The 24,785-nt window shown below is 47.6% G+C and overlaps 1 protein-coding gene across 3 annotated transcripts in view; it reads left to right on the top strand.

Annotated features, from left to right (window-relative positions):
* The window catches only part of LOC106587624 (nuclear factor of activated T-cells, cytoplasmic 3), a 77,841-nt gene that overhangs the window by 34,686 nt on the left and 18,370 nt on the right, over nt 1-24,785 (top strand). For 2 of the 3 annotated variants that reach the window (XM_045708154.1, XM_045708156.1), the window contains exons 4-6: nt 14,775-14,974; nt 15,508-15,704; nt 17,481-17,621. In XM_045708154.1, the coding sequence (XP_045564110.1) occupies nt 14,775-14,974; nt 15,508-15,704; nt 17,481-17,621 (538 nt within the window). The remainder of the gene's footprint in view (nt 1-14,774; nt 14,975-15,507; nt 15,705-17,480; nt 17,622-24,785) is intronic. The other variant, XM_045708155.1, reaches the window with a different exon arrangement.

Raw genomic sequence — 24,785 nt, 5'->3', positions numbered from 1 at the left:
ATTGGCCCAGAATCGGCTGGGGTAGGCCGTCATTGTAAATAAGAATTTGTTCTTAACTGACTTCCTTAGTTAAATAAAGGTTACATTTACAAAAAAAATGTTTCATTCAGATTGATAGACCGCTCGTGCTTTGTAGAATCAGGACTGGTGCCAAGACTGGGATTGTCACAACATGCAGTACCTCAACTGTCAATTTATACAGCCGTCTAGGTTACGGCAGCCAATGCTAGTGAATTAAAATATTATGTGTAAATATTACCAAACAATAACTGCCCCACCCCTCCCTCTGTACAGGTAGAAAGGGTAAGCTGCTGCAGAAGGCACGCCAAGCAGGGCAGGGTACATCATCACAGTCACCGTGACCGTAGCCCATTAGTTTGTCTGTCATGTGATACCCCAGAGACTGCGGCAGAGTGAGCCTCAGCCTTACTACTGTACCAGACCTGGGTTCAAATAGTATTTGAAATATTTCTCTTACTTAACTTGAGCATGACTAGAGCAGTGAATCCAATAATAATATATGCCATTTAGCAGACGCTTTTATCCAAAGTGACTTACAGTCATGCATACATACCTTTAACATATGGGTGGTCCCGGGAATTGAACCCACTACCCTGGCATTACAAGTGCCATGCTCTACCAACTGAGCTACAAAGGACGAATTCCAAAGGTCCAAACCCTGTCCAACTACAACTCCACTCCAGGCAGGCTCAAGAAAAGGCCCCCGAGTATTTTTGAAAGGTTTTGAATACTATTTGATCTGAGGTCTGTTACAGTACCTATGTAGCGCCACATTCCTGACCCAGGGCTCCGTTCTGTTATCCAGCTGACAACCAGAGCAGAGCCAGGCAGCGGGTGAATATTTCATGCTCATGGGACAGGGATCCTTTGTGTGGTGACTGAAGCCGGGCGGACGGCATCATGGGCCATGACCAGTGGTGTGTAACCCAACAATCCCCTGCTTATAAGAGCCAGGGGGTGGGTTGTCATTCCAGTCCACTCCCTCAGGATCATCTTTTAGTTGGGGTTTTAATGGAACTATACACTGGTACCCACAGCAACCCCAATGTAATACTCTTCTAATTGAAGTGACCTTTAAGAATGTGGACCAGAGGAAGACCACAGTTTGGTGTCCAGAACCGCTCATTTCTTTAATCTTTCACTGGGGTTGTCATCATTGGTTATTTTGATACAAATGTTGTTGACCATTTGCTCCATACAGCATAGTTTCTTAAAAACTATGCCAACTCTCATCTCAGGGCGAGTTATACAGACTGGGTCCTGTTCCTCCATCAGTCAGAGCTAATGCTGAACCATTTCAACTGCAACCTCTCATTCTACCCCACCATGTGTGACGATGCATAATTTAGCTTTCAGAATGTTGAACCCATACGAGCATTGGCTGTGTTTGCCCTCATTCCTAGTCCAGAAGGGAGCTATTTGGCTATAAGATTATTTCATTCCTTTTTTTTTGTAGTGTTATATCGCTCCTCTCTGTGTGTGTGTGTGTGTGTGCGTGTGTGCGTGTGTGCGTGTGTGCGTGTGTGTGTGTGTGTGTGTGTGTGTGTGTGTGTGTGTGTGTGTGTGTGTGTGTGTGTGTGTGTGTGTTATGGGGCACCAGAGCAGTGTAACACTAGGAACATGTGATGATGGATGATATCATCTCTGATGAGGCAGGTCTAGTGGCATTGACCTTGTTTACTAAACAGAACTTCCTCATTGTTTCTCTGTTGACACTCTGTTTCCCCCTTTAACACTGTGGGACCAAGAGGCTGTCCTGTTATATTGACACTCTGTTTCATGTCCCCTTTAACACTGTGGGACCAAGAGGCTGTCCTGTTATATTGACACTCTGTTTCCCCCTTTAACACTGTGGGACCAAGAGGCTGTCCTGTCATATTGACACTCTGTTTCATGTCCCCTTTAACACTGTGGGACCAAGAGGCTGTCCTGTTATATTGACACTCTGTTTCATGTCCCCTTTAACACTGTGGGACCAAGAGGCTGTCCTGTTATATTGACACTCTGTTTCATGTCCCCTTTAACACTGTGGGACCAAGAGGCTGTCCTGTCATATTTGTTTTCACAGAAACACTGTTGTTTTGATTAAAACCTAAGCACCTGCCTTACTGATACAGGCCCAAGACACAATGTGCTGCTAGAGTATTTACAAAAAGTCTCAGGTAAGAAGTGCTGATTTTGGACCAGGTCCCCACCGGTCCAGAAAATGAATTCTTTATGTAAAAGACAAAACTGATCCTATATCAGCAGTCGTACTCTGAGTGAATATGCAGTAGGCCCTGGTGAATAGGGGTGATTCATCAAGGGTCAGTCACTAGGCTAACAACAGACTGACTAACAGCCTTTTCCCTCCAGGTGTAGGTCTGTAACTAAGCCTATAGTCCCTAGCCGTAGGAGGACATTGGTCCCTCAGTGTCTCCAGTGTGTCACTGCATCCTTCTGCTCTTCCTGTGGAGTCGACTGACTCAGGTGTTGGGACTCGTGATGTCATCAACTGACGCCATGACTGCCATCTGGCCATGGTGTGGGCAGCTTCCTTTTGTGACTGTTGTGTTTGTTGTCTATATCAAGACACACACACACACTCTCTCACACGTACCCCCACCCCCCCAGATCAAGGAGCTGCTATGTCAACAGAAAAACAAGAGCATGCCACTGGGAAGGGGTCCATGGTAGAGCCCGAGCCCTACCCATGCCCACGCCATTCAAGCCCTACCCTACCCATGCCCACAGCATTCAGGCTCTACCCTGCCCATGTCCACGACGTTCAGGCTCTACCCTGCCCATGTCCACGACGTTCAGGCTCTACCCTGCCCATGTCCACGACGTTCAGGCTCTACCCTGCCCATGTCCACGACGTTCAGGCTCTACCCTGCCCATGTCCACGACGTTCAGGCTCTACCCTGCCCATGTCCACGACGTTCAGGCTCTACCCTACCCATGCCCACGGCGTTCAGGCTCTACCCTACCCATGCCCACGACATTCAGGCCCTACCCTACACATGCCACGCCATTCAGGCCCTACCCTACACATGCCACGCCATTCAGGCCCTACCCTACACATGCCACGCCATTCAGGCCCTACCCTAGCCATGTCCACGACGTTCAGGTCCTACCCTACCCATGTCCACGACGTTCAGGCCCTACCCTACCCATGCCCACAACATTCTAGCTCTACTCTACCCATGTCCACGACGTTCAGGCCCTACCCTACCCATGCCCACGACGTTCAGGCCCTATCCTGCTCATCTCTGTCTGTTCCCCTGCTCCATCCCTGCGCTGCGCTGCATTCGCTCTCTGCAACGGCCCAGCTTGGGCTGCTCATGAGACGTGGTAGAGCTGTTAGCTAGCAACTTTTCGTCACTCTAAACTCCTACCAAAACTTACGGAATATTATTATTTTCATTGAAATAATCTATCCTGTTGACTTGGACAATGTTCTGGTTTTATATTTTATAAGAAGTTCTGACACCATGTTATGATGGTAAGATATGATTGTACAGAGACAGGAGGGAGCCCGGCCCGTACCCTGGTTGATGAAAAAATAGGCCTTAACCTGAAGTATAATGTTGGGGCCCTTCAGACTCGGGTCGGGTATCAGAGCTACTGTAGGTAGCTGTAGCGCAGGGGAGGAGCAGTGGTGTAGTGGACGGTAAAAACAGTTTACTCACCTTTTGCGGAAAAATGCATTGAAAGTACAGGAAGCGTGACTTTTTTAACTGCGACCGGCGATCACAGTTAACCCATCCAATTTTTTTTACCACTACAGGAGCAGGACAGACGGCGGGCGTGCGGACATGGGCATGTAGGTGTGTGCGTACGTGCCTCCCCCTCAGCCAATCAGCCTACATTATTCATGCTACAGTATCTGCTTTATGCTAACTGTACCGGTCCTGTTCCTGAAGCACTTCCTGGCTTGTCTCCCTATCATCTCTCTATTTGTTTAGACTCTCTGTGACCGAGCCCTGTTAATATGGCAGAAGCCAGCCAGGCTTTGTCTGTTGTTTTCTCTTATCACAGTGGGCCACAGATGCAGTTATAATGGTAGAGGTTGTGTGCCTGAGGCGGGAAGCTGTTAAAATATCCTGGTCCTCCCACCACCTGAAAGGGAAGGGTGGACTTGTCTCTGTTTTCTGCTACTGTTACCATTCATGTTTTTACTGCCGTATGTTGACTTGTTGCTAACCAAAGGAAAAGAAAGGCAGCTTTAAAGCATGCCTCTATATAGGACGTGTACTTCACTGATAATGCTGCTCACCTAGTTTGAGCAACAGGCATTTGTTTGCTTGAGGGGCCTCATCTTAAATGAGTGGTTTTTATTTCATCCCCATATTGTTTAGTAGATTTGAAAGGTCGCTAGCTACAGGGTCTCCTTCCCATAACCCCAAAGGTCACCAGGTTATCAGGCAGGGCAGCGTCATTTACATGAGAGGAACATGCAAGACTAACTGATCTTATCCACACTGTGATCAAACGGCCACCCAACTGTTCCCTTGGGCTTACATGCACATACATATCCTACAATAGGTTAATGAGTAGTATAAGGGAAAGTCAAAAATGTAAAGTCTCCTCAGTCCGTGTCTCCCCCCCAAATAAACCATAGAGTGCAACAGAAAGAAAGCCACGGGTCTGCATGTCATAACAGTCATCTTCTAACTAAAACCTACAGTAGCCAGACAAACAAAAGCAAAACAATGTGACACTGTTTACTTGGCACTGTTTGGACAGAGGTGATTCATACCACTGTGTTCTGTGTGGAATGCTGCTTATTCCAGTGGATACCACGCTAGGCTATGCTACGCTAAGCTGTTCTAATGTAAACATAGCCTGGGTTACGCTAGGCTAAGCTAGGGCTTCTCCTCCGAGGCTAGCCAAACTGCTGGGCAGGCAGACCATAATTGTCAGGCACACCTGTTGCTAGGAGATGGGTAAGTCCAAAGCCTCTGGCTTAGCAATCCATGTGAGTATTTAACCAGCCTAATTGTGCGCTTGCTGCTTCGACACAAAGAAAAGGAGATCCACAGTGTTACACAGTAGGGCCATGGATACACACACACACACACACACACACACACACACACACACACACACACACACACACACACACACACACACAGGTGTAGAACGTAGCGTGAAATGCATAGTTACAAGCCCTTAACTAACAATGCAGTTCATGAAGACTGCATTGTCAGTGTGCGGGGGTACATGTTAGTTGAGGTAACTTGTACATGTAGGTAGGGGTAAAGTGTCTATTCATAGATAATAAACAGCAAGTAGCAGCAGTGTAAAAACAATGGGGGTGGTGTCAATGCAAATAATCCGGGTGGCCATTTGATTAATTGTTCAGCAGTCTTGGCTTTGGGGTAGAAGCTGTTGCGGAGCCTTTTGGTCCTAGACTTGGTGCTCCGGTACCGCTTGCCGTGCGGTAGCAGAGAGAACGGTCTATAACTTGTGTGACTGGTGTCTCTGACCATTTTTTGGGTCTTCCTCTGACACGCCTAGTATATAGGTCCTGAATGGCAGGAAGCTTGGCCCCAGTGATGTACTGGGCCGTACGCACTACCCTCTAACGCCTTACGGTCGGATGCCGAGCAGTTGCCATGCCAGGCGGTGATGCAGCCGGTCAGGATGCTCTCGATGGTGCAGCTATAGAACTTTTTGAGGATCTGGGGACCCATGCCAAATCTTTTCAGTCTCCTGAGGGGCAAAAGGTGTTGTCGTGCCCTCTTCACGACTGTCTTGGTGTGTTTGGACCATGATAGTTAGTTGGTGATGTGGACACCAAGGAACTTGAAACTCTCGACCCGCTCCACTACTGTTTACACTTACTGTATTGTGTATTAGGTAAAAGGCTTCTGTAAACAAAAACACTCAATTTAAAATGTTTTATATTGCAGCCCTTGCATTTAGTCTTTAATGTTCAGTCTTTAATAACTCTAAATGTGTCCATGGTGTCTGAAAATGGGATTTGAAAGACAAGATGGGCTGAGGCTGTCCAAGAGCGCATTACGTTTCCCTCTCTGGTCACACAGAATGATTTTGATATATCACAAACCCCCTCTCTGACTACCGGCGACTGTGGTTCTATTTCTATACAGCATAACCAGCAGCTTTTGTCACATATAAAGCATGTGGCTTGCTGCGTTGTCACTTTTCTACACCAGTCCCCCTCTGCTCCGCTGTGTGTAGTCTTTATTCCTCTGTGTTGTCACTTTTCTACACCAGTCCCCCTCTGCTCCGCTGTGTGTAGTCTTTATTCCTCTGTGTTGTCACTTTTCTACACCAGTCCCCCTCTGCTCCACTGTGTGTAGTCTTTATTCCTCTGCGTTGTCACTTTGCTACACCAGTCCCCCTCTGCTCCGCTGTGTGTAGTCTTTATTCCTCTGTGTTGTCACTTTTCTACACCAGTCCCCCTCTGCTCCGCTGTGTGTAGTCTTTATTCCTCTGTGTTGTCACTTTTCTACACCAGTCCCCCTCTGCTCCGCTGTGTGTAGTCTTTATTCCTCTGTGTTGTCACTTTTCTACACCAGTCCCCCTCTGCTCCACTGTGTGTAGTCTTTATTCCTCTGCGTTGTCACTTTTCTACACCAGTCCCCCTCTGCTCCGCTGTGTGTAGTCTTTATTCCTCTGTGTTGTTGTGGCATGGCTTTGTTGACTCTTTCAATAGGCGTGGATGGGTAATAAAGAGGGAAACATGCAACGCCCTGCTCTGCAGTTTGCACTGTGTGAACCGACCGGAGCTGTTGTCCTGCCCCAGGCTCTATTTGATGTAAACATGATGTAGGCAGTGAGGCTCCACTCTCATTTGATGTAATCAGGGTTAGTGTGCAGTGAGACGACAGGGAGAGGGAACTTGGTAGGGGGAGAGAGAGGGGGAGATGTTTATTGTTCATTTTATATTGTTAATTTCACTTTTATTTATTATCTATTTCACTTGCTTTGGCAATGTAACATATGTTTCCCATGCCAATGAAGTGCTTTGAATTGAATTGAGAGAGCGGGTGAGAGAGCGGGTGAGAGAGCGGGTGAGAGAGCGGGTGAGAGAGCGGAGAGAGAGAGAGAGAGAGAGAGAGAGAGAGAGAGAGAGAGAGAGAGAGAGAGAGAGAGAGAGAGAGAGAGAGAGAGAGAGAGAGAGAGAGAGAGAGAGAGAGAGAGAGAGAGAGAGAGAGAGAGAGAGAGAGAGAGAGAGAGAGAGAGAGAGAGAGAGAGAGAGAGAGAGAGAGAGAGAGAGAGAGAGAGAGAGAGAGAGAGAGAGGTGGTAAAGAGAAGGGGGAATTAGCCTTCAGCTTCAAGCAGAGGGAAGGGGAGAGACGGGGGGAGGAAGAGAGGGATAGAAAAGGGGAAAGAGTCACTGAGCTTTGTGCATACCTGCAGAACCATATACTGGCTGAGCATACAGTAGACGTTGCTCTGCTCTGCTCTGTGTGTGTGTGTGAATTGACCTTGTTTAAACAAACGGCCAAGCGGCCCCCTAGCTCTCTGGGCCCTGGTGTGCTGGGTACACAGCAGGCCTGTATGTGAACAGGGCTGTGTGTGTGTGTGTGTGCGTGGGTGGGCCCTAAGCCGTGTCAGAGCAGAGACACCACTGAACGTCATGGGCCAGAAGCCGCCCATGACCTTGACCACCGCTGTTCCCGCTCCAACATCTCTCTCTCTCTTTCTCTCTCTCTCTCACACACACACACACTAAGAGCTGTAGTTTACACCAGTGTGAGAATGCACTCATATACACACACACTCATATACACATGCACAGAGCCTTGCCATGGCAACACCAGAGAAACACAGGGAAACAACTTGGCAGAGGCATGCGCCTAAAGAACGTGGTGTGTTAGAGGGAGAGGGTCGGCGCTGAAGGGGGTGTGGAGGAGGAGCGAGGGGAAAGGGGGAGGGAGGGAGGGAGGGAGAGGGTCGGCGCTGAAGGGGGTGTGGAGGAGGAGCGAGGGGAAAGGAGAGGGAGGGAGGGAGAGGGTTGGAGCTGAAGGGGGTGTGGAGGAGAGGTGAGGAGAAGGGGGTGTGGAGGAGAGGTGAGGAGCGAGTGGAGGGAGGGAGAGGGTCGGAGCTGAAGGGGGTGTGGAGGAGAGGTGAGGAGCTGAAGGGGGTGTGGAGGAGAGGTGAGGAGCTGAAGGGGGTGTGCAGGAGAGGTGAGGAGCGAGGGGAGGGAGGGAGAGGGTCGGAGCCGAAGGGGGTGTGGAGGAGAGGTGAGGAGCTGAAGGAGGTGAGGAGCTGAAGGGGGTGTGGAGGAGAGGTGAGGAGCGAGGGAAAGGGGAGGGAGGTAGAGGGTCGGAGCTGAAGGGGATGTGGAGGAGAGGTGAGGAGCTGAAGGGGGTGTGGAGGAGAGGTGAGGAGCTGAAGGGGGTGTGGAGGAGAGGTGAGGAGCGAGGGAAAGGGGAGGGAGGGTGGATTTAGGCATGGTGTAACATGCCCCTCTCACTGTGAAGTTTGGCGGGCTACGCTTCTGTTGGTGATACGGTGCCTAGCCCAGCCCAGCCCAACCCAACCCCCAGCCCAACCCAACCCCCAGCCCAACCCAACCCATCCATCAACACTTGTGTTTTGCCTTTTCAAAGGCTGTTTTAAATTTCTCCTTGTTGCATGTCACCCTCTTCTCTCCGGGCCCTGCTGGCCAGGCTGTTTTCTCTTCTAATACTGGATCAGTGGAACAGATGCCACTGAGAACCAAAATAAGCCTCTCTTTATTTAGACCTGAATCTGTAATGGTATCCAGCAGTTTTATATTTAGGTAACCTAGCAGGCAGCCTATGGTTGTATTCCAAATGGCATTCTAGTCCCTACATAGCGACCTGCTTTCAACCAGAGCCCTGGTCGAATGTAGTGCACTTACTGCACTATGTAGGGAATAGGGTGGCTTTTGGGACGCAGACCTATATCCAGCAGTGCGGTGTGTGTCAGACATGTGACTGGTATTAATGTCAGCAGGTTTAATATGACTACTGACTGACCTGATCCATCAGATCTTATTGACCAGCTGGTCCCACAGGATTTGAGGAGGTTAAGAAAGTGCAGAGACCACCCTCCTGTGGTATTTCACACCAACCATGGATTTGGTGGGGGATGTGAGGTGAGGAATGTGAAACAAGATGGCAGAGGGTGCGTGTTTGTGTCTCTGTGTGTGTGCATGTGCAAGTGCATGTGTGTGTCTGCGTGTGTCTACTCTGCCTGTGTCTGCATGTGTCTACTCTGCCTGTGTCTACGTGTGTGTGTGTGTGTCTGCATGTGTCTACTCTGCCTTTGTCTACGTGTGTGTGTGTGTGTGTGTGTGTGTGTGTGTGTGTGTGTGTGTGTGTGTGTGTGTGTGTGTGTGTGTGTGTGTGTGTGTGTGCTGCTGTGTCTAGTCTGCCTGTGTCTGTGTGTGTGTGTGTCTGCATGTGTCTACTCTGCCTGTGTCTATGTGTGTGTGTGTCTGCATGTGTCTACTCTGCCTGTGTCTGCATGTGTCTTCTCTGCCTGTGTCTGCATGTGTCTACTCTGCCTGTGTCTGCATGTGTCTACTCTGCCTGTGTCTGCATGTGTCTACTCTGCCTTTGTCTACGTGTGTGTGTGTGTTTGCATCTGCTAACTCTGCCTGTGTCTACGTGTGTGTGTGTTTGCATGTGTCTACTCTGCCTGTGTCTACGTGTGTGTGTGTGTGTGTGTGTGTGTCTGCATGTGTCTACTCTGCCTGTGTCTACGAGTGTGTGTGTGTCTGCATGTGTCTACTCTGCCTGTGTCTATGTGTGTGTGTGTCTGTGTGTGTCTACTCTGCCTGTGTCTACGTGTGTGTGTGTGTGTGTCTGCATGTGTCTACTCTGCCTGTGTCTAGTGTGTGTGTGTGTGTGTGTGTGTGTGTGTGTGTGTGTGTCTGCATGTGTCTACTCTGCCTGTGTCTACGGTGTGTGTGTGTGTGTGTGTGTGTGTGTGTGTGTGTGTGTGTGTGTGTGTGTGTGTGTGTGTGTGTGTGTGTGTGTGTGTGTGTGTGTGTGTGTGTGTGTGTGTGTCTGCATGTGTCTACTCTGCCTGTGTCTATGTGTGTGTGTGTCTGCATGTGTCTACTCTGCCTGTGTCTACGTGTGTGTGTGTGTGTGTGTGTGTCTGCATGTGTCTACTCTGCCTGTGTGTGTGTGTGTGTGTGTGTGTGTGTGTGTGTGTGTGTGTGTGTGTGTGTGTGTGTGTGTGTGTGTGTGTGTGTCTGCATGTGTCTACTCTGCCTGTGTCTATGTGTGTGTGTGTGTGTGTGTGTCTGCATGTGTCTATGTGTGTGTGTGTCTGCATGTGTCTACTCTGCCTGTGTCTATGTGTGTGTGTGTGTGTGTGTGTGTGGGTGTCTGCATGTGTCTATGTGTGTGTGTGTGTGTGTCTGCATGTGTCTACTCTGCCTGTGTCTACGTGTGTGTGTGTCTGTATTTTTTGCTTATTCGCCCTCGCATGTGTTATGTTTACATAACACTACGTATTACAGTATTTGGAAAGGTGTAGCCTAGCCTTGCTATGATGTTGGGACTGAAAAACAGAAATTGCATAGAAAATAGTTATTTTGGAAGTAGTTTTAAATGTCAGAGGTTGCTAAATTAGCCATCTCTGTCTTCTATTTCTGTTCTGTTTAACCGTGTGGTGTTGACCCACTGGGAGTGCTGAAGCAGGGCTTTTTCTACTCTACAGTCAGGCCCTAATCAGTTTTACCTGCCGTATTATTTCATTTGGAGCAGCCCACATCTGCTGAGTGTGTTTGATAACATGATGGCTCGCTACCAGACCTGGGCCTCGTGTTATAGACTCTAGAGACTGAGAGAGGCCTTGGTGTAGTAGGTCTTTACAGAAACTTCTACTCCAGACCTGGGCCTCGTGTTATAGACTCTAGAGACTGAGAGAGGCCTTGGTGTAGTAGGTCTTTACAGAAACTTCTACTCCAGGATGAACTGCACGTGTTCAAAGTATTTTATGTGATCAGAGTATTTGGTTTAGAGACGCGAAAAGCACCTCAGTACGAAACATGGTTTCACAAAACAATAACAATGCTTGATTTCTGACCACGTTTTGTGCTGTAGTGCTCTTCACGTCCCTTCCTCTGTCTCTCTCTTTCTCCCCCCCCCCGCACACTCATAGTTTCACACCCACACAGAAACATAAAGTCGCTATATGCTGTCTGGAACACACATGGTGTGCTGTGAGCTGTGAATAAACATTACAACGCCACACACTCACAGATTCACACGCACACACACACTCACAGATTTACACTCACACAGTCAATCAGTCAGTCAGTCAGTCAGTCAGTCAGTCAGTACTCACTTCCATAGTCCGCTTCCATAGTCCGCTTGCCATATCTATACTAGTAATAACAGACCGTAAAGCACCTCATAAAACCATGCCTAATGACTTTGAGCTTTTTGAAAGTAGAATTAAGGTTTTGTTTACGATCACAGGTAATTGTAATGATAATTATCACTAGTTAGCTATTAGATGTATTTCATGTTGATGGGGTTCTCTAGGGATTGAGGATGACCCCATAATAGGGGGATATTATACAGGAAGTAATGTTGATCGTATAAACAACTTTCGGCACATCTAAACATATTCAATTGCCAAAATGAAGACACGCTTTTTTGACATTTGGAGTTGCAGTCAGTCTGCACATCCATTGTCTCAGAGATTCGTTGCACTCTATTTCTTATGAGACTTTACCTTTCTGCTAGTCTCACCTGGTACCCTACAAAGACCTGTAGGGACAATATTAGTGACTCCCACTATAAAGAGTAGTCCTGTAGGGACAACATTAATACCACTATAACAGCTGTGTTTCTGTATTCAGGTCGGGTTAAATCAATGCTACTTCTCCTATTTGCAGATCTAAGAGACCATTATAGTGCACCTCTCTTCCTCTCTTTAAAAGCTCTGAAGGACTAATCCATTACTAGGCTGGACTGTTCACCAACCCTGTCCGCTCAGCTGGGTGCCCATGTGTTGTGGATGCCACAGGCCCTATCCCTGACTCTGGCCTTGTTTCGACGGGCGAAATGGCACCACCTCTGAGGCTGAGCGCCCGAAGTGTGTGTGTGTGTGTCACAGTGTGAGACAAGGATGTGACCTCGCACGCTTCGCCCCAGCCGTCCAAAAGCTTCTTAGCGTAGTCAGTGCAGGGTCAGGGAGGAGTCAGATTGTCTCCTAGATATCAGCCTGTAGACCGTAGGTTCAACAGGAGCAGGCTTAGAGGGCACACACACTTCCAAGACGTCCAGCTAGGAATGACTTTAGGGGGCTTTCCCTGTCCCTTTAAGTTCTATCCTAAGCCTGTGTCTGCCCCTCTGCCTGGTGCTCTTGACTTAACCACCAGGTACCATTGTTCTAATGCATGCAATATCAAAATGCTTTGGTTTTTGTTCATTAAAGCAGTGGCTGCATTTGATTAGTAAGCACCCAGTTCTTCAGCATGAACAATGCATTGTGGAACTGGAAATTCTAACTGAGACAAATTGTCCAGTACCACATCAACCTGAACTGGAAGTAGGCCTACTGCTCGGCTGTAATGTGTCTGCCGTGTGTTGAAAGGTTAAGAATCAAGAATGAAGTCCAAATGGAACAGAACAGGTCTAATCACCCATACTCTAAAGGTCTCCATGTGTTGCTGGTGCTTTCCTAGATGTGCCTGCCTGTATAAATAGGTGGAGCTGCAAAGCAGAGAGGAGAGTGACCTAACCTGGTTGAGTTGAGCCTGGCAGGGCTGCAGTGGGCAGCTGCTGGGCCTGCTTTTTAAAAAAAATGTCAGCTACCCTGAAGATGACTTAACCAACCAGCCAGACCAGACCAGCCGGGCCTTGTAACCTGTAACTAGGCCTATGAGGAGCCAGGTCATCATAAACCCTGCCCCCTTTCTCTTTCTCTTTTTCTCTCTCTCTCTCTCTCTCTCTCTCTCTCTCTCTCTCTCTCTCTCTCTCTCTCTCTCTCTCTCTCTCTCTCTCTCTCTCTCTCTCTCTCTCTCTCTCTCTCTCTCTCTCTCTCTCTCTCTCTCTCTCACACACACACACAGAGGTTAAAGGTCAGGGAGAGGGGGTGGGTTAGGGTTCACTGCGTAAACAAAGCCCCTGACCAGCATCGTCTAGCAGACTGTGTGTCCCGGCTACCTCATCTATTCAGAACACTGAGGCTTTATGCTGATTAGAAGCCTGCTCCTGTCTTCAGTGTTATAGTAGTAGAGGTCTTTACCACCCTGTATGATACCCAGGGGACTTGTCTTCTCTCAAAGACCACTAAACATAACACATCGTTTCCACTGACTCTGTCTGACCCCAAAAGGCCCCCATACCTCTATTCTGACCCCACTGGGTCCCATCTATGTGTTTTAGTCAGAGAGAAAATAGTCTGAAAATTCAATAAAAACCAATGGAGTGGCTGATAGGATCTCTCCCCCCTAAGTGAGCACTCACCACCACAGTCAGGCTTTCAGTTGGAGCTGGAAAGGAAAAGGATGTCCAATAATTGGTTTCAGAGAAAGTAAATATTTTGAAACCTAGCGGCATGGGATTTTTGGTGGTTGGTGTTTTTCTCAGGTACACTTGTTTCCATCCAGACCATCATTTCCCTGTTTTGGCTGCTGTTGCTCTGTGGACCAACTGCATAATGACAACCCCCACCCTCAAACCCCCCTCCTTTCTTTTCTCTTTTTTCTCCTTCTACACCTAACCTTTTTCTCTCTTTCCCCAAACGGTAACACCGGTGTGTGTGTGTGACGCAGGGTGGGGAGCAGGGGTAACCCTCCAGCTGCAGTGGAGCCAGGGGTTGGATGTGGCTTGGCTGGGTCAGGGAGGTGGGTACAGGGGAGGTGGTGGGTGGAGGGGGTGCCATCCTGCCGTCACGGCCCCTGCCAAGCACAACATTCCTAACAGTAGTGGGATTGTGTTGCCGGTGTTTTCTCTGTCCCTGTGAGGAGAGGATGAAGGGGGGGGCCTCTCACCTGCATGGCAGGCTGGTGGCCATTTTGGCTCCTGAAAGAGCCAAGAAGGAGAGAGCAGCTGCATAGGCTGCCCAGGGCTCAGGCCAAGCTGGCACTGGCACCACAGCTGGATCAGGGTCATGGGCGTTGGTTGGCAATTTCACTGACAGGTTTATTCTAGAACCCAAAACCGCAGCTTCACCAATAAAAGGTTCTTTAAAAGGTGCACGATAGACCACACAGAATGAGGTGAAGATCATATCCGTGGTGACTTGTTTTTCCAAGTTTGCACTCCATTCAGTAAAGTTGTAGCCATTTTGTTTCCGGTACTGTGGTGCACCAAAGCATGTCTTTCAAGATAGATTTTTTTTCACTCCATTTCCATGTTCTTTCTCCTTTCTCTCTCGTGTTTTGAAAACTTGTCTCCTCGTTTTTTTGGCTTGGTCTTTTTGGGTAGCTCCGACTTGTTGGGGGTTTGTCTTGGAAAATACTGGGCTAAGGTCTGAGATGGTGGTTCCTCTGGAGAAGGGATTGTGTGTGTGTGTGTGTGTGTTGACCTGGTTGGAGGCCAAGTAGAGGGATCCAGATGAATCTCCAGAGATCCTGCCAGAAATTCCTGACTGACTGGGGGTTTTCACTTGAATGTTTGAAGCTGACATTTAGGCTAGACTCCCTCCAGAAAAGAGAGAAGTGGGCATTTGGAAGTAAAGGAAATGTGCAGATTGTCCTGGAAGTGCGATGCTCATATGGACTCGATCTACATACTCATGGTTTTTTTCTTCTTCTTTTTCTCCCCCTTTCCCTCCGTATCTCTGCCTTGTCTCAGCTGATGGGCTACAACGAGAAGCCTGTCAACCTACAGATGTTCATCGGCACGGCAGACGACCGCTACCTCAGACCTCACGCCTTCTACCAGGTGCATCGGATCACTGGGAAAACGGTGGCCACCGCCAGCCAGGAGATCATCATCTCCAGCACCAAAGTTCTCGAGATTTCTCTGCTTCCCGAAAACAATATGTCTGCCAGGTGGGTGTCATGGTCGCTCAAGGATTACATTACTCAGTTGAATTATGAGCGCTACCTCCTAGCACTGAGGAAGACCTTGAAAGTGTAAAAATAACCGTTTATGATCAAACAGGATCGTAATATCCACAGACAGACATATGTACATACATGCACACGGTAGGGATTTTATTTGTCTTAATTCAAACCAGCAGGAAGGTTAAGTACAGCAGGAAAATATGAGAATTTCCCACCGAGCAGAATATGCTTACAATACACTTTATTCCCTTAGTTATGGATCTACATTGACCACAGTATATATTTAGTCTTTTATTTCGAAGGCTCTGGTTTTCCAAGCTGTTTTGTCTTAGATTTGGTGTTTCCCCTCATAGCTGTAGCATTAATAAATCAAATGTACTGCTTTTGCACTTTGTAATTTGACTCAGATGGATATTTGTTCACAATATGATGGCAAAGGTTTATTATGGAATTCATTCAGCCTTCCATTCATCCTAATAAATTGCATAATTGATACCCAATCGGGGGGTGTTGCTTAGCTCCCCTCCCTATCTCTCTTGCAGTATTGACTGTGCTGGCATCCTGAAGCTGCGGAACTCAGACATTGAGCTGCGGAAGGGGGAGACTGATATCGGGCGGAAGAACACGCGTGTGCGAGTGGTGTTTCGTGTTCACATTCCCCAGCCCAATGGGAAGGTTCTCTCTCTACAGGCTGCATCCATCCCCGTGGAGTGTTGTGAGTGTCCAGATCCTGTTCAGATGCATACATACATACATACATACATACATACATACATACATACATACATACATACATACATACATACATACATACATACATACATACATACATACATACATACATACATACAGTTGAAGTCGGAAGTTTATGATGTCATGGCTTTAGAAGCTTCTGCTAATTGACATCATTTGAGTCAATTGGAGGTGTACCTGTGGATGTATTTCAAGGCCTACCTTCAAACTCAGTGCCCCTTTGCTTGACATCATGGAAAATCAAAAGAAATCAGCCAAGACCTCAGAAAAAAATTGTAGACCTCCACAAGTCTGGTTCATCCTTGGGAGCAATTTCCAAACGCCTGAAGGTACCACGTACATCTGTGCAAACAATAGTACGCAAGTTTAAACACCATGGGATCACGCAGCTGTCATACCGCTCAGGAAGTTGACGTGTTCTGTCTCCTAGAGATGAACGTACTTTCCAATTGGCTCATTCATCCCCCTCCTCTCCCCTGTAACTATTCCCCCAGGTCGTTGCTGCAAATGAGAACGTGTTCTCAGTCAACTTACCTGGTAAAATAACGGATAAAAAAACTTTGGTGCGAAAAGTGCAATCAATCCCAGAACAACAGCAAAAGACCTTGTGAAGATGCTGGAAGAAACAGGTACAAAAGTATCTATATCCACAGTAAAACAAGTCCTATATCAACATAACCTGAAAGACCGCTCAGCAAGGAAGAAGCCACTGCTCCAAAACTGACATAAAAAAAACAGACTACGGTTTGCAACTGCACATGGGGACAAACATTTTACTTTTAGGAGAAATGTCCTCTAGTCTGGTGAAACAAAAATAGAACTGTTTGGCCATAATGACCTAATGACCATCGTTATGTTTGGAGGAAAACGGGGGAGGCTTGCAAGCCGAAGAACACCATCCCAACCGTGAAGCACGGGGGTGGCAGTATCATGTTGTGGGGGTGCTTTGCTGCAGGAGGGACTGGTGACCTTCACAAAATAGATGGCATCGTGAGGGAGGAAAATTATGTGGATATCTTGAAGCAACATCTCAAGACATCAGTCAGGAAGTTAATATCTTGGTCGCAAATTGGTCTTCCAAATGGACAATGACCACAAGCATACTTCCAAAGTTGTGGCGAAATTGCTTAAGGACAACAAAGTCAAGGTATTGGAGTGGCCATCACAGAGCCCTGACCTCAATCCTATAGAACATTTGTGGGCAGAACTGAAAAAGCGTGTGCGAGCAAGGAAGCCTACAGACCTGACTCCGTTACACCAGCTCTGTCAGGAGGAATGGGCCAAAATTCACCCAACTTATTGTGGGAAGCTTGTGGAAGGCTACCCGAAACATTTGACCCAAGTTAAACAATTTAAAGGCAATAGTACCAAATACTTATTGAGTGTATGTAAACTTCTGACCCACTGGGAATGTGATGAAAGAAATAAAAGCTGAAATAAATAATTCTCTCTTCTATTATTCTGACATTTCACATTCTTAAAATAAAGTGGTGATCCTAACTGACCTAAGACAGGGAATTTTTACTAGGATTAAATGTCAGGAATTGTGAAAAACTGAATTTAAATGTATTTGGCTAAGGTCTATGTAAATATCCAACTTCAACTGTATATACTGCCCTTTTCTCTCGCTTTACTCCCCCCTCCCTCACTCATCTCTCTTTTTCTCTGTCTCTTTCTATCTTTCTCATATGTACATTGCTGCCTATGCAAACCCCTCTCCTCTCCTCTATCCTCCCAGCCCAGCGTTCGGCCCAGGAGCTTCCCCAGGTAGAGAAGGCCAGTCTGACCGGCTGTCTGGTCAGCGGGGGAGAGGAGATGGTCATCACAGGATCCAACTTCTTCCCCGAATCAAAGGTGATATTCCTGGAGAAGGGCCCTGGTAAGAGACTTGTACACACAGCATCTCACACACTGGGGGGAAATCCTTAGGGACATCCTTGCTAAGGAATGTGATTGTTTTTCTTGATTATTTGTATTATATTGTATTTGACTTTATTTTGTAAATTGTGTATACAGTATACAGGGTTCCCTTGTAAAAGAGACGTTGGTCTCGAGGGTGTTTCCCTGTTAAAATAAAAGTAAAATAAAAAAATGGACCCACAAGCTGACTCATAATTCACATGGTCGAACAGTCCAACGGATCAGGAGGGATTATTTTTAGATTGTCCTCTTGCTACAATGGTCTTATATCAGATATATAATACTGTTTGGTTCATCCAAATTAAACAGCTCAGAATATCCACATTAGCAAATACTCTGTAGTTTGGATCCAGTGAGTTGACCCAAGATCTGGGTTACTTTAGGTACCGTAGCTCCAGCTTAACGTAACCATTGTTGTGTAGAAAACAGCGGGAGTGTAAGGACCCTTCTCAACATACTCTAGATAGAACGTCACCATCACCAACCACCTCTTGCAACACAGAGTTCAAACAGGTTCCAATAGCTGATTTACTGACTGCGGAGGAAGAGTCAGACCCAACTAGATAGAAACACCTGGAAAAAGAACAGTCCTATGCCTCCTACAGCCCTGGGCTGCGTTCCACACCATGCTGCTATCCCGCCCACTAGCACTGCTCTACTATTTAAAGCACATCTCTTTTCTGTCATCCATGGAATGTTACTACTGAGTTCTGAGTTATAATACACACATAGCTCAAGAGCAAGAGACACTAAAAATGGATCTCAATCTCTTTTTCTGATCGTTTCTGTCCGTCCCAAGAGAAAGATGGGTAGCATATCTGGCTACTGCTACTGACTGATACACAGGTTATCACACACTCACACAGTACAATCTACTGCTTACACCTGGCTCCTCAGTCTCTCTCTAGTCCTTATCAGTGTTAATATTTAGCCCTGCCCTGACCTGTTTAGTGTATTAACTTAAGAAGAGAGAGTCTCTGAGTGTGGTCAGTCCTTCTGCTCATACTGTACCTCTTCATTAATCGCTTGGGTTGAACTTAGCTTACTACAACCCACTATTTAGACTCTCCCTCCTCTAACTCTTTCAATAATAAAACACAAGTATGGGCGGGTTCCAGGATGGAAACTGTGAAAGGGTGACAGCATTCTGTGAACCAGTCCCTGCCTGCCCACCATAGCTTTGTGAAAGAGGCCAAACGAATCAAGTTCAAACACGGAGGAGAGTCAAGGGTGCTGTTACTTATTGACTAAGATACATTATTTTGAGAAATTGAGTGGAAACCTTTACCCTAGGAGTGGAGAGTATACCCTAAGAGTGGAGGAAACTTAGGCCCTGCAAACATGTGTGTCGTCATGGGGGAAAGAGAGAGATAATGATGATCTGGTTTGTGTAAATTGTCCCTCATCAAGGCTAATCCAGACGCTTATTGCAGAACATGCCTGATTGGAGGGAGCAGATGGAGGGATGGAATAAAGAGAGGAGAGTAAGAGAGTAGTAATGACAGAGTTTTCCACCTCCTCCTTCCATAAACAGAGTACAACAGTGGAATCACGTTGAGCGTGAAAGACTAGTTTATTGTGGTTAGTTAGTTAATGTATAGTCACTGTTTCCTGTGGGGGGGTGGGGTGGGGACTTCATGCGGGGGGTAGGGTGGGGACTTCATGCGGGAGGGTGGGGACTTCATGTGGGGCGTAGGGTGGAGTTTTCCTGGGGGGGTAGGATGGGGTCTTCCTGCGGGGGTAGGATGGGGTCTTCCTGCGGGGGGTAGGATGGGGTCTTCCTGGGGGAGTAGGATGGGGACTTCATGCGGGGGTAGGGTGGGGACTTCATGCGGGGGGTAGGGTGGGGACTTAATGCGGGGGGTAGGGTGGGGACTTCATGCGGGGGGTAGGGTGGAGTCTTCCTGGGGGGTAGGATGGGGACTTCATGCGGGGGGTAGGGTGGGGACTTCATGCGGGGGGTAGGGTGGGGACTTCATGCGGGGGTAGGGTGGGGACTTCATGCAGGGGGTAGGGTGGAGTCTTCCTGGGGGGTAGGGTGGAGTCTTCCTGCGGGGGGTAGGATGGGGTCTTCCTGCGGGGGGTAGGATGGGGTCTTCCTGGGGGGGTAGGATGGGGTCTTCCTGCTGGGGGTAGGATGGGGTCTTCCTGCGGGGGTAGTATGGGGTCTTCCTAGGGGGTAGGGTGGGGTAGGGTGGGGTCTTCCTGCGGGGGGTAGGATGGCGTTTTCCTGGGGGGGTAGGGTGGGGTCTTCCTGGGGGGGTAGGGTGGGGTCTTCCTGCGGGGGGTAGGATGGGGTCTTCCTGCGGGGGTAGGATGGGGTCTTCCTGCGGGGGGTAGGATGGGGTCTTCCTGCGGGGGGTAGGATGGCGTTTTCCTGGGGGGGTAGGGGGGGGTCTTCCTGGGGGGGTAGGATGGGGTCTTCCTGCGGGGGGTAGGATGGCGTTTTCCTGGGGGGGTAGGGTGGGGTCTTCCTGGGGGGGTAGGGTGGGGTCTTCCTGTGGGGGGTAGGATGGGGTCTTCCTGCGGGGGGTAGGATGGGGTCTTCCTGGGGCATACATACAAATAAATGCAGTGGCGGCGCGCCGCTCCTAAATGCACAGAGGAGGAGAGGAGGGTTGGGTAACAGGGATCCCTAGCTCCAGGCACCAGTTGATAACAAGTACTACATTATGGTTTATGGAAGCTCTACTGGACTCTCTACGGTTTATGGAAGCTCTACTGGACTCTCTACGGTTTATGGAAGCTCTACTGGACTCTCTACGGTTTATGGAATCTCTACTGGACTCTTTACGGTTTATGGAAGCTCTACTGGGCTCTCTACGGTTTATGGAAGCTCTACTGGACTCTCTACGGTTTATGGAATCTCTACTGGACTCTCTACGGTTTATGGAATCTCTACTGGACTCTCTTCTTGACTTGTTCAATTCCCATTTTTAAAGATGATAAAAGTCACTTTCAATAGAAACGTTTGCTAAATGACCATACTATGTTTTTATTACAAGCGGTAATGGAGGTCTTTTAGTGAGTTGGTTGTGTGTGTCCATTCAGTTTTCCAGTTCTTTGTGGGCTTCAGTTAGTTATGTCAATGGACTGGACTGCACTGCAGATAGGGGAGGAGGGAGAGGGGTGGTTGAAGAAGGGGAGACATAATGATGCAGGCAGGCGAACTCTGGTCCATCTGGCTACAGCAGGTCTGTCAGTGTGAGGTCTGGTCTTTGGCTCGTTCGCTCATCACCTCCTAATGCTAGGAAAAGCAGAAAGGTCCTTTCCCTCTGTCCAGATGAAACAGGATCACATCCATTGGCTTCATGCTGACTTCTATCACTTTATTACCTGCTCTGGGGGAGGGAGGGAGCAGTTTGGCTCAGAGGAAGGGGAATATGAAAAATGCATTATTATTATTCTGAGGGAAAAAAATATTATTTGACCAGAGTGAACCTCATCAAACAGAGGAAAAGGACCCCTAGATGGAATGACTGACTATACTGACTGACTATACTGACTGACTCTACTGATGGACTATTTTGGCCTACTGACTCTACTGGCTTACTGACTGTACTGGCTTACTGACTGACTATACTGACTATACTGGCTTACTGACTCTACTGGCTTACTGACTGACTGTACTGTACTGACTCTACTGGCTCTACTGGCTTACTGACTGACTGTACTGTACTGACTATACTGGCTTACTGACTGGCTTACTGACTCTACTGGCTTACTGACTCTACTGGCTCTACTGGTTTACTGACTGACCGTACTGTACTGACTATACTGGCATACTGACTCTACTGGCATACTGACTCTACTGGCTTATTGACTCTACTGGCTTACTGACTGACTGTACTGTACTGACTCTACTGGCTTACTGACTCTACTGGCTTACTGGCTCTACTGGCTTACTGACTGACCGTACTGTACTGACTATACTGGCTTACTGACTCTACTGGCTTATTGACTCTACTGGCTTACTGACTGACTGACTGTACTGTACTGACTCTACTGGCTTACTGACTCTACAGGCTTACTGACGTACTGTACTGACTATACTGGCTCGCTGACCCACTGTACTGTACTGACTGACTGTACTGTACTGACTGTACTGTACTGACTATACTGGCTTACTGACTACTGGCTTACTGACTCTACTGGCTTATTGACTCTACTGGCTTACTGACTGTACTGTACTGACTATACTGGCTTACTGACTGACTATACTGGCTTACTGACTCTACTGGCTTACTGACTGACTGTACTGTACTGACTATACTGGCTTACTGACTGGCTTACTGACTCTACTGGCTAACTGACTCTACTGGCTTACTGGCTCTACTGGCTTACTGACTGACTGTACTGTACTGACTATACTGGCTTACTGACTGGCATACAGACTCTACTGGCTTATTGACTCTACTGGCTTACTGAGTGTACTGGCTTACTGACTGACTGTACTGACTCTACTGGCTTATTGACTCTACTGGCTTACTGACTGACTGTACTGTACTGACTCTACTGGCTTACTGACTCTACTGGCTTACTGAGGTACTGTACTGACTATACTGGCTTACTGGCTCGCTGACCCACTGTACTGTACTGACTCTACTGACTGACTGTACTGTACTGACTCTACTGGCTTACTGACTCTACTGGCTTACTGACTCTACTGGCTTATTGACTCTACTGGCTTACTGACGTACTGTACTGACTATACTGGCTTACTGGCTCGCTGACCCACTGTACTGTACTGACTCTACTGACTGACTGTACTTTACTGACTGTACTGTACTGACTATACTGGCTTACTGACTCTACTGGCTTACTGACTCTACTGGCTTACTGACTCTACTGGCTTACTGACTGTACTGGCTTACTGACTCTACTAGCTTACTGACTGACTGTACTGTACTGACACTACTGGCTTACTGGCTCTACTGGCTTACTGACTGACTGTACTGTACTGACTATACTGGCTTACTGACTGACTATACTGGCTTACTGACTATACTGGCTTACTGACTCTACTGGCTTACTGACTCTACTGGCTTACTGGCTCTACTGGCTTACTGACTAACTGTACTGTACTGACTATACTGGCTTACTGACTGACTATACTGGCTTTCTGACTCTACTGGCTCTACTGACTGACTGTACTGTACTGACTATACTGGCTTACTGACTCTACTGACTCTACTGGCTTACTGACTCTACTGGCTTACTGACTCTACTGGCTTACTGACTGACCTTACTGTACTGACTATACTAGCTTACTGGCTCTACTGGCTTACTGACTGACCGTACTGTACTGACTCTACTGGCTTACTGACTCTACTGGCTTACTGACTCTACTGGCTTACTGACGTACTGTACTGACTATACTGGCTTACTGGCTCGCTGACCCACTGTACTGTACTGACTCTACTGACTGACTGTATTGTACTGACTGTATTGTACTGACTATACTGGCTTACTGACTCTACTGGCTTATTGACTCTACTGGCTTACTGACTCTACTGGCTCTACTGGCTTACTGACTGACTGTACTGTACTGACTATACTGGCTTACTGACTGACTGTACTGACTATACTGGCTTACTGGCTTACTGACTGACTGTACTGACTATACTGGCTTACTGACTGACTGTACTGTACTGACTATGCTGGCTTACTGACTGACTATACTGGCTTACTGACTCTACTGGCTTACTGGCTTACTGACTGACTGTACTGTACTGACTATACTGGCTTACTGACTCTACTGACTCTACTGGCTTACTGACTCTACTGGCTTACTGACTGACCGTACTGTACTGACTATACTAGCTTACTGGCTCTACTGGCTTACTGACTGACTGTACTGTACTGACTATACTGGCTTACTGACTCTACTGACTCTACTGGCTTACTGACTCTACTGGCTTACTGACTCTACTGGCTTACTGACTGACCGTACTGTACTGACTATACTAGCTTACTGGCTCTACTGGCTTACTGACTGACCGTACTGTACTGACTCTACTGGCTTACTGACTCTACTGGCTTACTGACTCTACTGGCTTACTGACGTACTGTACTGACTATACTGGCTTACTGGCTCGCTGACCCACTGTACTGTACTGACTCTACTGACTGACTGTATTGTACTGACTGTATTGTACTGACTATACTGGCTTACTGACTCTACTGGCTTACTGACTCTACTGGCTTATTGACTCTACTGGCTTACTGACTCTACTGGCTTACTGACTGACTGTACTGTACTGACTATACTGGCTTACTGACTGACTGTACTGACTATACTGGCTTACTGGCTTACTGACTGACTGTACTGTACTGACTATACTGGCTTACTGACTGACTATACTGGCTTACTGACTCTACTGGCTTACTGGCTCTACTGGCTTACTGACTGACTGTACTGTACTGACTATACTGGCTTACTGACTCTACTGACTCTACTGGCTTACTGACTCTACTGGCTTACTGACTGACCGTACTGTACTGACTATACTAGCTTACTGGCTCTACTGGCTTACTGACTGACCGTACTGTACTGACTATACTGGTTTATTGACTCTACTGGCTTATTGACTCTACTGGCTTACTGACTGACTGTACTGACTCTACTGGCTTACTGACTCTACTGGCTTACTGACTCTACTGGCTTATTGACTCTACTGGCTTACTGACTGACTGTACTGTACTGACTCTACTGGCTTACTGACTATACTGGCTTACTGGCTCGCTGACCCACTGTACTGTACTGACTCTACTGACTGACTGTACTGTACTGACTGTACTGTACTGACTATACTGGCTTACTGACTCTACTGGCTTATTGACTCTACTGGCTTACTGACTGTACTGTACTGACTATACTGGCTTACTGACTCTACTGGCTTACTGACTGACTGTACTGTACTGGCTTACTGACGTACTGTACTGACTATACTGGCTTACTGGCTCGCTGACCCACTGTACTGTACTGACTCTACTGACTGACTGTACTGTACTGACTATACTGGCTTACTGACTATACTGGCTTACTGACTCTACTGGCTTACTGACTCGACTGACTGTACTGACTATACTAGCTTACTGACTCTACTGGCTTACTGACTCT

This window comes from Salmo salar, chromosome ssa26, assembly GCF_905237065.1.
Source record: "Salmo salar chromosome ssa26, Ssal_v3.1, whole genome shotgun sequence".
Taxonomy (NCBI): Eukaryota; Metazoa; Chordata; class Actinopteri; order Salmoniformes; family Salmonidae; genus Salmo; species Salmo salar.
The sequence above is the reverse complement of the archived record's forward strand: the minus strand, read 5'-3'. Positions and strand labels throughout refer to the sequence as shown.